General features: G+C 36.7%; 1 protein-coding gene across 1 annotated transcript in view; it reads right to left on the bottom strand.

Moving 5' to 3' along the window:
• Positions 1-17910, bottom strand: part of oxsr1b (oxidative stress responsive kinase 1b) — a 127951-nt gene that overhangs the window by 17746 nt on the left and 92295 nt on the right. Inside the window, exons 8-13 of the mRNA XM_069191221.1 lie at positions 13329-13462; positions 10634-10682; positions 9466-9531; positions 8497-8619; positions 3922-3957; positions 2460-2630 (exon numbers count right to left, since the gene is read on the bottom strand). Of these exons, the coding sequence (XP_069047322.1) occupies positions 2460-2630; positions 3922-3957; positions 8497-8619; positions 9466-9531; positions 10634-10682; positions 13329-13462 (579 nt within the window). The remainder of the gene's footprint in view (positions 1-2459; positions 2631-3921; positions 3958-8496; positions 8620-9465; positions 9532-10633; positions 10683-13328; positions 13463-17910) is intronic.

The following is a 17910-nucleotide window of genomic DNA, read 5'->3' as shown; positions in this document are numbered from 1 at the left end:
GACTATATCCACCAGCTTAATAGGGTTTAGTTCATTCAAAAAACAGATAAATCTAATTGGCATGTCCGAGGTACAATTTAACATTGATTTTTATTTCTGTGATAGGAAAATTCAATATGCCATCAAGTTTTATTATGCTATTTGCAACCTAAAGCCCAGACAGCCTCCTCTGACTTGCAATCTATGTTTTGGATAAAAGTTTATTTATGCAAAAGAAAGACATTTCCCTTTTATTTTTATTACAATGTACTATGTGGCTGCAATTTAAAAATAACTCTTAACAGCAACAAAGGTTGCGCAGCCCCCACTGCACTCCAGTACACACAAGGAGACATAAAGGAGCAGACTTGGATTAAATAAAACTAACCCATGGGCCCTCTAAGCATTACTACCAGAAGAATGCCTTCTGAGACTAACTCAGGTGGCTGTATTTCTAATGTTTGTTATTCACCTTTTTGCTCGATTCTTTTATAAATTAAACCAGAACTGATTTCCATACAGATAGCCCTGTGCCCTCAGCTCCCATTAGACCTGCACAGCATGCAGACAACACTGTGCTGGCTGATCTAAGTACCAATGTTCTAACATTGGCAAGACTACAGACACTAATTTACATTAACCTCAGGTACAATGCTCCGTTCAGATGAGCATCAATCAAATTTTTGGAAAAAAAAAACTTTTTAATTTAATTTTTTAATTCCATTTTACTCCCCGAGACATGACAGACAGGACTGGTAACCCGGTTTCCTGGAATGTTTTTGCTTTCAACTGCAACACCCTCTTGTACGCAATTCCAGGCTCCACTCAGGAAAAAGAGAGGGATCACAGATGTTCTCAGATCACAGTATCCTCTCAAAAGGACTGCACTGGCTGCATACTAATTACATTGACGATGCACTACATAACCTAGACACAAACTGTACAGAACAATTTAAATTCTGGGGAGAGAGCTAACTGGCTAGAATCCAGCATTACAGCTTATAATAACCCTTTTCATCTGTGACCTTGCAGCGGTTGTATCTGCTTTTATGTTTAATTGACAGTATATACTGTAGAAAGCCCAATGGATATTCCTGCTGCTGAATGAATAAAAGAAATCAAGTAGAGCTCTAATCACATGAATTATAAATAAAGATGAAATTGTGCCATTTAGGGGAAAGCAGATTTGGCACGACATTTCTGAAAATAACTTATTGATAAATGTATAGCAGGGTTGTCAAACCAATTTTCCAAAAAGTACATACAGTGCCATGATTCACAAAATAATCTCTTTCAAACACACATTTACATTGTAGTATTTTTAGTTGAACCATAACCCTACGTTTTTAAAATCAAAATGTAATGCCTCTGTGTCTTTGATGCAAATATTTTGAGACGGTACCAGCCATTTAACATTTCTAATGATCCTCAAAGTGTTTAAAGAAGTACAGAAATAAGCTACTGAAAATACATAAATCCTATTTCAATATCCTAAACACGTATAGACTCCCTAAACAGTTGGGTTGTGCCTCAAACATGTATTTCTTATTCAGGGGTTTTACTGATTAAGTCTGCTACGTCATCTTCATAATTATATTTATATAGCACTTTTCATCTGAAAGGATCCCACTGGTCTTTACACATAGGAGGGACTGAACTTGAGTACATCACACAACTGGGTGGGGCACAATTTTGCAAGGGCATCCAAGTTAGCGCTTACAAACCTTTTAACGACAAAGTAGGCAGGACCTCAATTTAAACTCTTATCCCAAGCATGACCTCTCCTAGAGAACAGCATACCTGTTCACCATCCTGTTTTGGAAATTCTGCTCCAGACGTAAAAGTGCAAATCTAATGGTCCACCAACACCGCTGACAGCATGAAACTGTTTTTTGTTATGCTTTTCCACCCCAGCACCCATCAGATGCAGTATTGCAAAGCTTCAGAGATCTGATGAGATCACACCAGAAGGTGTTAACACTGTTTGCATGCAAAACTGGTTAAAATGTGAGGACAGGCTGCAATTACTGATAAAAATAATAGTGTTTAACACATTTAGAACACAAAATGATATCACTGTCTGTACTTAGACAGGTTTTGACAAGGTGTGGTACTTTCTGATGGGCTGTCTAATAACCATGGTACTGTAGCTTATATACAGTACAACAGAACATACAGTATAGTATCTAATACAATTCCATTTGCAATAACATCTTTTACACGGTAACCTATTAATGTATAATGTTGCTTTACAGCCTTTTCCTCTATATTTCCTGTTATTTCCGACAATACTGTAGAGAAGCAAACAGTGAAGAAACACAAGTTATTAAATTATTGTTGTAAATCTCTGCAGGTGTAACAAAGAAAAGATGGTAAGTGTACAATGTTACACCACTATATATTTTAAAATACATCTATTTGAGATTAATTAAATTAATGGAGTCTCGGGGAAGAACAAGTCAGACGAGCCGTGTTTGTACCTGGGAAGCTTGAGCAGCAGCAGGATGGCCTTGTGCAGGAGCAGAAGCCTGGGCAGCAGGTGGAGCAACAGGTGGGGAAGTCTGTCCAGGAACCTGGGCTGCTGGTTGAGGTAGTTGAGCTGGGCCTGGAGGCTGGAGGTGACTACTTGTAGGTTCTGCTGGTGGAAAAACCTAATAAAAAAGGGAAACGGTAAAACAAGAAAAGTTAATATCCTATTAACAACCTAACAATAAGCCAGTTATAATGTTTTAGCACATCAAACATAATGGGTTGTGTGAAGTTTAAAACAGTATTTATTTTTTTAATTACACGAGATGTCTTTGTACATTTTACACAGTACTTTAAAAGCAGTATTTTTGTAATGCTGTGCAATTAAAAGTTTAGTTCTGTTACTGATATCAAATGGCTTAATTTGTTGATTGCCTTTTAACTACAGTACATTTATTTGAAAAACCAAAACAGTTGTGTCATAGTAGTTCATTCCCAATACTGATATTCTCTAGAAAACAAACATACAGTATATAGATGTATTTTAAGTGCAGGAAACATATGATGTTACATCACATTTGGTCTACATGGATTTGTAAAAGTGCTATTTTGAATGAGTTTGCCTTCACCTACTGCAAAATCTAATTTCTAGACATTAAATGACTGTAACAATCATTGACAACAGATAGAAAAAAATGAGTGGCCTTTGCCCAGTATTTCAGTTCAGCTGGTGTAGTTGTTGGTACTGTAGCACAGCAACTGCGAGTACACAGGAGTTTTGTGCTAGAACTAGAACACAGAGACAGTATTATAAGTATGAAGATCTTACACTATATTAGATGATTCTGAGTAAAAGAGTGTTGAGACGCATGTTGAGACACAAACGTCTGCAACTATCATGTTCCTTCTTGCATGATCATGAGATTATATCTGTTAATACAGATCTTCTTTGCTGTGCAGGATGGTTATAACCAGCAAGAACTGAATTGATATATGGTCATTACAACTTAAGATTCTGATATGATTTTTTTTTGTAATCTGAATGCTTTCATTCCACATGCTTTGCTGTTTATTGAATGGTACTAAGAGAGATTAACAGTCATCACCCACCACCTGCAATGTATAGGACTAATCAGTGCATATCTCCACCCTGTTTGCAGTTAGGTCTCTGGTGAGGATTCATATATCCCCCTGCTGTTGATCTTTCTATTTTAATTTTAGTTTGCTACAGTTTACAATGTCCGGAGCTCAGCCTGTGCCCTTTGTGAGGGATATCTGTTAATTTCATAAGGATTTTACCATAACTTCAAGATCTAAAATGAATCGACAGGAGTCTAACTTTGTGCAACACTAAATAAAAAAATAATACAGCATCTTTACTTATTGAAGCACCCTCAAACGTATTGTGTGATGATAATTCTATCAGTCCAGACATATTTTTAAATATTACGTCCAAACAGATTTAGAACTTACGTCTGAATTTTGTGATGCTTCCTTCACTCTAGGAGACTGAAAAAAATAAACAAAGACAATTACTAAATGACAGGAAAAAGCTGAGCTGATATTTTGCATGAATTTCTACAAGGACTGAGGCTGGGCTATGTGTGGTGTACAGTATATTCAACATACAATACACATACTGTATATATGCAAAGTTAAACATAAATCATTGAGCTAGGCAAGGCCGCGTGGTACTTTAGTGTTCCTGTGATGGACAGGTGTGGACCCTGTGTGTGTGTGTGTGTGTGTGTGTGTGTGTGTGTGTGTGTCCTGTAATGGACAGGCACGGACCCTGTGTGCGTGCATGCATGTCTGTGCCCCGTGATGGACAGGCGTGGGCCCCGTGTGTGTGGGCGCATGTCTGTGCCCTGTGATGGACAGGCATGGACCCTGTGTGTGTGGGTGCATGTCTGTGCTCTGTGATGGACAGGCGTGGACCGTGAGTGTGGGTGCATGTCTGTGCCCTGTGATGGACAGGCGTGGGCCCTGTGTGTGTGGGTGCATGTCTGTGCCCTGTGATGGACAGGCGTGGGCCCTGTGTGTGTGGGTGCATGTTTGTGCCCTGTGATGATCCCATAGTTTATCGTTTCCAAGATAGCTTCTGGAAGGACATTACCCTTACGAGGAATAAGTGGCTTTCTGATAAACAGATGAATACATACAGTACTTGGAAGTGTATATTATGCAAAAGAATGTCTTCATCCTTCTATAAAAAAGCCTGCTACTATGTGCACATCTTATAGCCAGCCCCAGACTGTAGAAATCCATGTCTTGGCTTGCTGAAAGCACCTAAAGGGATGTTGAGATTCTGTTATTCAAAGTAAAGGAGATGTTAACTTAAGTGCAGAGGAAAATCGAACCATGTTCGCTCTTCCTTGAAAGAAATGCCTATAAATGATTCTTGGTTCTAAAGCACGGTTAAAAGGGTGAAAGTACCAAAAGGTTAGCTTTTCAAAAGAACAACAATCTTCCTTACAACCACAAGAACTGAAAGATGCATGATATGGAATGAAAGGAGTTAACATTTACGCCGGAACTCCTGACTCATCAACCTCTGGTGCGTTATCCATTATTTTTGAAGCACATTACCTATAGCCATCACGAAAAATCACGAAAAGGCTTCAAATCAAACAAAAAAAAATTAGCAAAACACAAAAAATATTTTTGTGACAGGCCTAGAGCTGGTCAAGCAATAGTTACTTTAATAAAAGATGTTAAATGCTGAATTTGGTACTAAAATCAAGAAAATGCTGAAATACATTATTGTACATACCATTTTCTGAAACTGTAGTGATTTTGTTGTATTTATAAAGATTTATGTACTGTATAAGGAAGAGGATAAAATAGATTCAAAATATTTCCATCATTTTTTTGAAAAATGATGCTTAAAAAGATTTATTTGCAACAAGCAGACTACTGATGCCAAGGTAATTTTAGTACATTACTGTTTGATAAGCTTTGCAGTTCAGCTGGTTAGTTCATAGTGCTGTTGTAGTAAAACAAAATAATTTTAAATACAGATGGCTTCCAGGAAAGGACAATCTTCAGTTCCAATGGAATGTGTATCCAGCTTTTGTACTATACTAACTGTACACTTTACATCATAAATGTTTTTGTTTGCTAATTAGGGCCCACCACAAGACGAAAAAAGAACAACACAACCAATTTAAAGAGAATAGGTAATCTCCCTTAAAATACAATCCCAATAAGGAACATAATGTTAGCAACTACAAAGACTGCAGAAAATGTAAAGCAACATAGGGTGTTAAACACAGCAGGGTGTACTTGAATGAAAAAATGCTTCTCTGGATTTAGGATTACTTCTTATGTTTGCTATAATGTACTTAGAGCACTTTGCTCAAGAAGGAGAGAGGATCCTTCTAAGAAACATGAAACATACACCACTTGGGTTACAGGATTCAACATCTTAAACAGGAAATGTTTTACAAATTCACCCGCAATCTACAAAAGAATAACAAATGCAAGAGTTGTGATCTGAACAGTAGAAAGCAACTTGAACTTGCCAAGGTGACAGAAAACATGGACAATGAGGCAACATCAGGGAATCTAACTGAATATACTGTACCTCTCTTCTTTCTGCATTTCCCCTAAACTGCTAAATTATTTTCAGGCCAACACCATTTCGTATTGCAACTTTCCTGTGTTTTGTGTAAATATTATTAAAAAATAGACCTTGGACCCATAATTTAAAGAAATTTGTTTTTTAAAAATTAAAGTTTGTATGATTGTACCTTTCTGTACCTCTGACTGATAGCTGGATGTCACATTATAGGGAAAAAAATTCACTGTAACTAATGTGTTCAGCCAGTGTCATACATTTTAAAACAAGTGAAAAACCAAAAGCTTAAAGAAATGGAATCAAACCTGAAAAAGGTCTATATTAAAATATAAAAGTACAAAAAGCCAGGAGGTAAAAAAAAGCTAACCAAAAAATTACATACACCACACAATTTGTTACAAGGAGGCTGTTATCCTTGTATTTCATCTACAACTGTTATGAACAGTGGGAGTCTGAAATTGATAGACGCCATCACCAGATTTCTGGTCACAGATTAGATGAAGTTCAAGGTAATATTTAACATGGAGAGATCAGAGAGCACAGACTCTTAACCTGGTTGGTTCCATCCCTATTATATACTAATCAACACTTTCTGATACATATGAGAAATGTTAGGACATTTCTTAATGCTAACACAATCCAGAAACAATTTTAATGATGGACAAATGATACATCTGGTCTTTTTACCCTTGTACTACTACCTGCTCATTTACCTTTACCTAGAACCCATTCCTTGTTTGAGGAATGCCATCTGTATTTTTCCAAAAAAAATAACCCTGTGCGAAGGTTGTTCAAGTGGCAGGGAAAACCGAACTTGACGCTTTGGGACATTTACTGCCTTTGGATGATGATCCTTCATATTGAAGAAGAAAAAGAAGAAGAAAAAGTTTAAAAATTACACAGAACATTTCTCTAGTTTCTGTGTACTGTAAATTCTACTACAGTATTCTAGAACATACATTCAAGAAATTTGTCAAAAACTGGAAACCACTTCAGAGTTGAATGGATATTCAACTTGGCCTTTCACACTTTCATTCATTTGTTTCATTCAAAAATTCAAGTGAAAAGTGATTGTTCAAGTTTATTGTCATATATACCTGAGTACAATGAAATGCATGTTTTCCTGACATGATAAATAATGTACTGTAACTGTTATTTGTATATGACAAATCATAAAATGGAAGTAACTATTTCCAAAATAGTTCATTACAAACATGCTTAGATAACATCTAAATTAAAAAGTGAACAACTACGCTCAGTTCCAAAGTGTCCTGTTCAGTGGACTGGAGCCTTATCTTTACAGCTGTTGGCTGTACTCAACTCAAAGCACCCAGAGATGTGCCAAATCTAGCTTTCTGCAGTTGCTGCAAATGGGAACAGATGGACAGCAGCTTTGAAGACACACCCCTACAGCAGTCTATGGAAGCAGCTGAGAAATTCATACAATGCGGGACTTCTCAATCGATACATTAAAAACCAGTCTGAATGTGAACAGCAGAAATTGGAATTGCAAAACCTTACCTTAACACTAACAGGAGCTGATCTATGCATGTAACACTTTTCAGACTCCCATTTCCTACACTAACGTCTTATAAGGTAATTATCATTACCACTATTCAACATCAGCCTCAAAGTGAAGGTCTTTCAAACAAATCTGTGCTGACATACTGTATCTTTCAGCTGTTTTTAAAATGGTTTCACTAGTAACTAGTAAACTAGTATTTTTGTTCCATTAAAACATCTAGTTTAAAGACAAAAGTCACTGCACCTAAATAAAAAAAAAACTGTTTCCTGAGATCACAGTTGTCAAAACTATATAGCTCCACACAAATAAATCCACCATCATCCAGAGCCACAAGTGCATTGTAAGAAGGAACATAAATAAGACAAATTTCAGCCCAGTCTCATTAATATTGTCTTTTGCACAAAATGAGTAATATGTTCAGAAATGTTCTAAAACTGTAAGTTTCAAAAACACTAGGAAAAAGAAATTTATAATTTTTATAAGAAAGAAAACTGAATACACAGTACTGAATACAGTAGTATGCAAAATCCTACACTCAGAACTATATGTTGAATTATGACACTGAATCTGGCAGTGTATACTGTAGACTACAAATGACATTGCACACGTGCCATGATAAAGTCTTACTTCACAATGCTATTTTGACCAGTTTATAAATAATGGATTGTTTTCATACTTGTATTCTGTATAGAGTTTCAAAGGAAACACTAAAACGTTTCCCATAAGTTGAAAAATAAACCATCGATAGTTTTCACTGTTTCCATGAAGACAGTCAAACATGCAGAAACAAGAATTGCAGTGAACAAAACCTGACTTTCTTTGCATCAACACATCATTTCTTCCTTTGCTTTCTTCACTTGTAAGAAGTTGCAGAATGAGGCCTGAGCTCTGTATTTGTAAAGCGCGTCCGAATGACAGCACAGTGGCCTGTGCCCTCGCTCACCCTTAACTGCGCCACTGCGGCCTTGCCCTCTTCGCTTTCCTCATCCAGCTCGTCGTCGCTCCACTCCCACTCCCCGTCCTCCGTCTTATGGAGCCGCCCGCTGGAGCCCGGCACACGCCGGACCTTGGGTGACAGAAAAAAAAATGCTGGGGATTAGCATTTGAACCATTCAATTGTTTTTTTTTCTTTGTAAATTAATTAAGTTGATACAAAATTTAATAACATTCTTTCACACTGCTCTGGGTTCAGTTTCTGGTGGGTTTCCTCTGGGTGGTCCGATTTCCTTCCACAGTACAAAAACGTACTGCTGTGCTAATTGGCTTCTGGGAAAACCTGGCCTGGGTGAGCGCATGTGAGTCTGTGTGTGCCATGCGATGGACTGGTGTCCCGTTCAGGGTGTAACCTGCCTTGCACCTGTTGCCTACCAGGATAGCCTCTGGCTCCCCTGTATTTGGATAAAGCAATTAGAAAATGGATCCTGGCACTCTGGACTATCCTGCAGTCACTGTAAAAACTTTCTTAACATTTCAAGCAGCTATGTGACATGTCTGCTGATATGAAGACATACTGCTGTACTGTAGCCTCTCTGTCAACTTTGCATTTTGTGGTTTTTAGCTTTGCCTGTTCAAATGAATCTGCCATAAACTAAGGTTTGTCTGACTTTTGGAGTTAAAAATGGGGCTTCTTAAGGTAGAGCATAAATAAGAAACAAGTGTGCTTGCAACTAACCTGTGTTGTGTTCTACACTACTTCTATCACTACCACTACCACAAACTTCAAAAGGAGTTAACTTAAGATACCGTTAGACTTCTACAAAACTAATTTCCTGTGTAGGTTTTACTGCCAGCATAAATTACAGATCAAATATATAAATATCAGATATGAATTGTTTTTTGAGACTTAAGTGTCTGAAAACATCAAATGATATTCATCTCTCCTGTAGTCAGCAACTTTAGTTGAATCCCTTACCTTTTTGGATCTTTCTGTGATTGTAGGTGCCCGTTGTAGTAGCTTTTCTTGTAAATATTCTTTGTTCTACATGTGAGAGCAAAAATGGGATGGGTAAGAATTTCAGCCCAAATTCCACACTTCAATTTGAACAAAAAGAGCAGCCCAACTAAAATCTATTTATTCTGTTTTCAAACTAACGACTCTCTTACTGGTTCTTGACAATGTCCTCAGACCGCCTTTAACATTTGGAAATCCAGGTTCAGAGGGAAGTCTACCAACAGCACTTACAGTAGCAGCTGGATTTCTTTAGAGGCTTCCCTTCCCAGTAGCCTTGACAAGGCTCAGCCTTACTTATCCTCTCAGATGTTATGTGGAATAGAAGGGGGTGATGCTGCTGTCTTAATACTTAGAGTGTACTAGTCCAAATACAAATACAAACACTTACTTTTGCTAGCACTCAAGTGATTTATATGTCATCATTATATTACATTGTATAAATTACGTTATAGTGTTAAGATGTACATTTTTTCCCCGTTGCAGGATGTTGCACATATTTGACAAGGTCAGCACGATCCTTGGGTGCTGTGGCTGGATATCATCTTATGGACTTTTTTCCTTATATTTACTGTGAAGTGTAGTTTGTAGTTCTCCGCCAAATCTCTTGAGTACTGTGTACTACAGGGTATCTGATGTTTCACAGTACAGAAACCACATGCAGGTTGTATTGGAGGCACATTTTGCATTTGCGATATCCAAATGGTGAAGTAATTAAGAATAATGCAAGTCCACACAATGATTTATCGACAGTGATGCATGATGCAAGTTTAATGGCTAAGGGCCTAAATCTTAAAACCGCTTATCCTGCAGTCCAGTTGTTCAGGCTCATACTGCATCCGATAGCGAGAGAAGCATCTGCTGGGGGTGTTAATCCCACTTTTTGTTACAGTAAAAGACAATTCAAAAGCAGCTCCAGCTGAACAATGTAAGGAATTTTGGCATGCCTCCGATTAGCTAAACAAAGTACATTGGGATTAATAGCTGCAAAAGAAATAAAAAATTGACATTGTTTAATAGTATGGCAGAAGAGAGTGCTAAACCTTCCCTTTCAGCAGGAATGCGGTTTGCTGACACTGTTTCAAAACTAAATTGACATGAAGCAGAACCCCGAGAGTGCAAGAACATTTACCTTTGCCTTCTGGAAGAATTTGTGCTTTAGAAGCTCTAATGATGTTGGTCTGAAACAGAAATAAGTAATAAGTAATAAGTAGGGCTTTATTTGGGCTTAATACATAGTTTCCTGCTTCAGTACATAGTTTTACATTAAACGTAAAACTGCTGAAATATCCACATCTTAAAATGATGGCTATTATTTACAGTACATTAGGAGACAAAACATGTCCAATATGGTCAACTGAAAAGAAACAAGGATTATGTAATGGGAAACAATATTGGCTCTTGGGGGATTTTGTTAGAGAGCCTATCACGGACATCATCAGCAAACTAAAATGATCATAAAGTGGTCAAAAATCAATTTAAAACAGGTCTGAATTTGTTAAAATGATCAATATTTAGACCCTTTTTTACGCAAAATACATCTAACAAGGCACTTCAAAATGTATATATTATTAAGAAGCTGACAATACAAATAAAAAAGTAAACACTGGCCTCCATTATTCTTTAACTTCACATTCTTGACAATTTTCAAAGTTGAACATTTTTGACAAAGTTTTATGCCTGTTACATGAGTTGTACATTCTTAGCCTGTATGAACAGCATGATGTCCAATAAAACAGCCGTGTAGTTACTGTAAGTATGAGATGTTATCACTTTGCCCAACTGGGATCTCTCAAATGCAAAAGACGCAGCTTAAAAAAAGGATTTGCTCCAATTACATCACTACCATCATTCTGCCACTCAGATACAGTTATTGTACTGTATGATGACATACTGTTAATAGTTGAATTTAATTTACAGGACACTGGAATAAGCCAGGTACTGTTAGAATCATGGAGATCTGAGATGAATCCTAATGATTTACAACATCATCAGTGGGTGAAAAGTTACACTGGTTACTGTTGCAGTTATTACTTTAAAAATAACACCTTCCTTTTTACTAGTTGACATGGGAGATAGTTTCATGAGCTGCTCAAAACAAACCCTGGGATGATGACTACAAGTTTAAAAAAAAACAAGGGAAGTATTTTAGACTGTACATTTAAAGCAGAAACAAACCTACAGTATGTTAAGAAAAGTACTCTGGTGTTCTACCACTTATTAATCACTAGCGAGGCATTTTACTGCAACATAAAGGATATTTCTGAGATCTTTACTTTCTGGATTATTAAAATAAGGGTTATTTGTAAACCCAGTGGTTTTTCTTATTGGTTTTCACCTCATGCTTCTTTTCTATGCTTTATCTGGCTGTTAGAAGGCAGAATCCTGTTTTTATCAGATTTTAATGTTGTTTATTTTATGCCCTGATGTCCAAATCTTCTGAAAGATGCTCTGTTTACACTATGAAGAATGAATACAAGTGAATTCATTTTATAATATTTTAGAAACATTTGTTTTACAGAAACATTTTTTATTATACTGTAATTTGTCCTATAATGACCTCAATGGCTTGTTTACAAAGCATTCTCAAACTGTTCAACTGTTTGAAGACTTTCCAGTCCTAGAGCTTTCATTTCTGTTTTATGTTTTCTACAAAAACGTTTTTTAAAAATACCCTCCTCTGTGACATAACTGCAGATTTGTCAATTTTATTGTTTAAAGCATAACACATTACAACACAGATTAAAGTACATCACAACAATTATAACAGCTGCTTCAACATCAACTGTGAAATTTAGAGACATGGTTCTCATCCCTAATCCATGGTTCTAACTGTGCACTCATCAATAAAGACCAACCGATCTGTAGCCCATTAAGTCAAGCCTTTATATGGAGATTAAGAAGTGGGATATAGTAAGTAATTAAGGCAAATGCTTTCTAAAAAGCTTTCAGAAAACAGTCTCCCCTAATTCAGACATGTTGTACTGAACTAGTAGAGTGTTTGACATAGTGTCATTTCCATTGGCCTGAACAACAAATTGGTCAGCTACTGAGAGCTGTTTTTACAGAAATAAGGCAGCAACTCCTTAACTCCTTAAACAAGCTAGAGGGATAGGTTCCGCATGGTTAATTGCTTAGCAAGAGCGCTTCTGTTTCTTTGGATTACAAAGACTGAAGCAAGCTAAACAGGTTAAAATGTCTAATTGAGCAAGAAGTGAAATGAATTAAAGGAATCAATTAGCCTATGAACTTAGTTACGAACTTACACCAAAAGACAGAGGGTTCCTTGAGTAGTAGGCTTAGATCATGAGTCTTTCAATTGGAATAGGTTTGTCATGAAAACATCTATATTTGACCTACTGTATGCCCCGGGAATTAAGTGGAAAGACTTGAAAAAGACTTGAAAGGAGCTTTCCACAAAAAAGCTGCATTCAGCAGAGCTCAAATGTATTGTTTAGCTAGGCAATCAGTGAGATATAACAATGAGGTAAAATTTCCATGATAATATCAAAGCAAAATTAGCACCACTACATTAATGTTTAATGGAAGGTTCGATGTCATATATATTAATGACAACCTACCACATTGTCATCTGTACAATGCATATTGATGTGATGAACGGGAGTCTTGCCTTTGTCTACAATAATAACATTTCTTCTTTGTAAAAATACAGAAACCCCAAAAAATAAATACAATGACTAAAGGCAGAGTCTGGCAGATGACAACCGTTAAAAAAAATATTCATCGTTCCAGCTTAAATATTTTTGTACGATAAAACTCTTATTGATCAGATATCTCTTCCTAGAGAAGGAATACTAATGAATTACCTTTTCTCTGGGTCCTTTTGAAGACAAAGGGAGATCATCTTCCTGAAAGACTTGCCATATTTCTTTACCGTCTCTTTATCCATGACACCCGTTTCCAAGCAAGGAGGGTCGTTCTGCAGGGTTAGCATTAACACCTGGAGAGAATAAATAGTAATCAGCACCATGGAGCATGCAAAGTACAGTATGTCTGTTTATGGCAGAAAACCCAGGTCTATCTTGATATTTTTGTTTTCCACATGTACAATAAGTCAATAAGAACAAATTCTCAAACACCACAAATCAAACGATGATTTGGAGGTCATTTATAGAGAAGGACATTCACTGGAGCAATCTTAATGAAGTAAGTTGTTCAACGGTACACCAGCAGTTTGTTTCCCTTACTCAGTTAGTAAAACAGGTCTTATTTCTGTTTTTCAAGAATGGTGGGAAGTATATATATGAGGTATATACTGTACCTCATATTTGAGAAGTGTGATCATTAGAACATTTTGTATTTGTAACTGATTAAATAATGTTATTACAAATGAGGTATTTTAGGTGGGTTTAACTGATGGCAACACCATATATCATATCCTTTAAAATAAGGGCAAAGAACTGAAAGAAATTTGAAAGAGTTAAATAAACCTCTGAAGGAAATTTATCAACTTGTAACAGTGCAGTAATGTATTAGAAAAGTAATCAAACACAATAAGAAAACCTTTGAAAATTCAATTGTCACCGGCCAAGTGACCAGGCTTGGCTCAAAAGAAAAGAAACTCCCACAAAGCAGTCTTCAAATGCAAACAAAACTGGATTTATTGCCAAAAAAAGTAGGGATAACAAAAAAAACCCTCACAGGAGTACTCTCCACACCTTTCCTCAAAGGCACCCTCCTCCATACTGAGCTCTCCCAGTCTCTTTTATAGCCCCTCCTATCCCAGGGCCCTTCTCTCTTAAAGGGACTTGCTCATATCTGGTGGACAATTTTTAAACAAATAAAGTACTTAATTCAAATCCAGAGTAAACTGCAAAGTTTAACAAAGTCACGCAACATCTTTTATACATTTAAAACAAACAAATAATCATACATTAGTTATTTATAGATGGCCTACTAGTAACCTTTCCCTTTAAGATCAACAGTGTTTTTAGTACTGCTGATGTGGCAGTGTGGGGAACTACAAACTACAAACAGAATGTGACGTTTGGCCATGTTGCCCTACACAACACAATACTGCAGTGATTTTAGGGAAACAACAAAAAGGGTTAGTATCATTCACACTTCATTTGTATCACATACACACTCTCAAACATACCAGAAGGGTAGAGGGAAATATTGGAGTATTTCACATTGTAAAAGAAAGAAATAAAACAAGCACCCTGTCACATCAATATATATTAATTTTATAATGCCACAAACATAAGTAAGAAAGTACAGACATAAATGATAACATACTGTATATATGGGGCCTTAACTATGTTGTGTTTATGCCCATAAAGTACATGTAGCCATCGAATGCAAAAAGATTAATAAGATGAGTCTGCAAAAATTAATTTCACTACTACCATATTTTACTGCATGTAACTGTACTCAATGTTTTGCAATAGACTTTACTGTAACATTTAATTAGCAGGGAATTACATTGGTTTTAAATTAGTATCTTCATGTGTACGTTTTTATTTGGCAGATACTGGGTTTATCTTAAAATTCAGCCTTCAGATACAGATCTTTGTTTATGCAGTCCCTATTGCCTTAGCAATTTTTCATTTCCCAGAGTGCATGTTCTGAATAATTTATAAATATCTGAATCAACATCCAACTTTATTTTGTTTAGAGGAAGGCTAACAGACATCACTTTAGGCTAGGACAGCAGTGAAAACTGTCATTTCCCCCCAAAAAGTATATAGATCAAAACCACAGCAGAAAATGCAAAACAGTCGTACAAGTGACAGGAGAAGAAGTCAAAAGAAGAAATGGAAGCCTCAGAATAACACTCAAATTTTAATTAACTGTAAGACTTTTGACTTCACAAATTTGCTTTGTTAAAAATCTGCCTAATGATAGTGGTAAACCATGTTGTGAAAACTTTATGTCAAATATTCTCATGACAGAAGAGAGTCTTAAAAGTTGAAAATGTTATTCTTCTCGGATGAACTTCACCCTGAAGCGGCTTATATATTCTGATGCACCCCATAGCTAAGCAGTCTGAGTCCTTGTGCACTTGTTAAGGTCTCCTTTGTTACAATGGTTATAGCTAAAGTTCAAGATGAAAAGACCTGCCCAAGATCTGCGTGGTGGCTGCTAAAAAGAACAAGAGGACCTCATCTGCATCAGGTATATCACCACCCACCCCTGGGACCTGTAATGTGCTGTACAGATGTTTTTTTGTCCTGGTGGAAAAGCAGGCCACTTTGATAAGACTTTGGATCTCATGATGGAATACATAAGACTGTCTGCACTTATGTACCTAGCTGCTGTTAAGAATAGTTAGCCTTATCAGAGACAGTGGATTCAGTGCTCAATAGGGCCCACAACCAACTTCTAATGGGTAACTTTAACATTCACACAGAGAACAATGGAGATACACAGAAGAGGGTGACCTCCAGAGGTCAACCTGAGAGGTAAGTTAGTGTATTTCTGTACTAGTCATGGACTGCCCTAACAAACTCTGTTCAAATCCATGGTTACTCATACTGTACACGTACGATGGCACCTTGGGATGAAGGTGAACTTTGACTTTACAGTCATATCATTTACAGTACATCTCTATGTTCTGGGTACTCATTCATGAGTGAGGTGAGGGGAAACTAAGTACTATCAGGTGTAAAGCTGGACCCATTTAACTAGATGAATAGATAACATGCAAACAATTAGTCCAGGTAGCCTGGGAATACCAGGTGGATGAGACCATGCAGAAAGATTTCAATTCCCATCTCACAACAAAAAATATTTCTATCCCAGATGAGGTCTTGGACATTGAGTTTGACTCAAATATTGTCATGACTTGAAAAAGAGGAAGTGTGTCTGTCATAACTGCTGTAAGACCCACTGCGGTTCACCAATGGTGAGAGTTGCTAAAAAGGTGAAGAAAGAGACCTTACAAGCAATGTTCATGAACTGGTCTGATTAAGCAGAGATTTATCAGATGGCCTAAGATCTGCAGCTCTGGTTGTGACTGAAGCAAAAGCCCAGGCATATCAGGAATTTGCATTTGACATAGACAGACTATCATATGGCCATAAAAAGTTCTACAAAATTCTTTGATGCCTTATTAGGTGTTGACAGAATGTCATTCAGAAGGAACAATTTAGACTTTTGTTCTCTCATAGATACAAAGGGTTGAGGGCGTTTGACATACCAGTTAACACTGACTGACTTTGAGAAGGCACAGGGTTGTGTTTCACAAGATACTGTATCACGTGGGAAGTCTGAAGAAAGCATGGTGCATCTTTAAGGAATCCAGTCCTGTATTAATGGACTGGAAGCTGGGTCTGTATTCATGGTATTAAGTTGTGTTAATTCATGACTAACACCAACCACACCTTCATCAAGATGCAGCTGAGGTGTAAAGAATGTAAGGTTTGCTTGGAGTTGACATCTCTGAGGGAGATGTTCTCCGATTGTGATCTCTTGTCGTGGACTCAAATATTTTGCAGCCATCTGTGAAGAGCCTGGGATGTTATGTCTCATTTTCAGCTAAACCTTACGAACTCCATGATTAATCTGACACATAGAATCTGTAATAATTCTGAAGCACTTTAATGAGAAAATACTGAGAAAATGTATTATTTACATACAATCTTAGTGAGTTTAAGTCAAGCTGTCATAGGGATAGCATATTTTCTAAATTGAAGATCATTCTATGGGGTTAAATGGTTTATAACATTTAAAAGAAATGCTTATATAATTAGATGTAACAATTCAAAATAAAGGGCTTGTACATACTGTAACTTAATACTATTTATTTATTTCATGAGGAAAAGACCCTCCTGCTTCTCGCCAACACACAGGATGAGTTTTAGCCTTAAATGAAGAGCATAGACATTCACATTCCTCCTTTTTATTGACTGGCTTTGAGATCCATGAATGCGAATGATGGATACCATCATCATGGACAAAGAATTACAGCTCCAGGAATGTGACATTAGATTTAGTTTTTAACAAATACAGAAAACTGTATGCTCTAAATATTTTAAAGAATATATGTTCTAAGAAATTACCAAACAATATAGGCTTGCATGTTGCCATGTAAACAGAACAAGACAACAAAATACAAAACAAATCTCAAACAGTGCTTCCTCATGCTTTTGTCTTAAATAATACCTTCAAGAAAAACTATTGGGACTGATATCTCTAATCTACATACTGTAAGTGACTTGGATGATAATACAGAGTCAACAGAATGAGCCTAGTTTAACTTTAGAAGCTGTGAAAGAAAGACTTAAAGGCAGTTTTAACAGTGTGGCTTAGAACTGAAACAGGGACAAAATCACACTAATTTCACAGGTCAAAACAAGGATCTAAAATGAAGGGATCTGGAAATACTGTGAGTTTAGGAACTGTTAACCATATTAAGATGAAGGAGACTCCTGAATGCTTAAAAAG

This window comes from Lepisosteus oculatus, chromosome 6, assembly GCF_040954835.1.
Source record: "Lepisosteus oculatus isolate fLepOcu1 chromosome 6, fLepOcu1.hap2, whole genome shotgun sequence".
Classification (NCBI taxonomy): domain Eukaryota; kingdom Metazoa; phylum Chordata; class Actinopteri; order Semionotiformes; family Lepisosteidae; genus Lepisosteus; species Lepisosteus oculatus.
The sequence above is the reverse complement of the archived record's forward strand: the minus strand, read 5'-3'. Positions and strand labels throughout refer to the sequence as shown.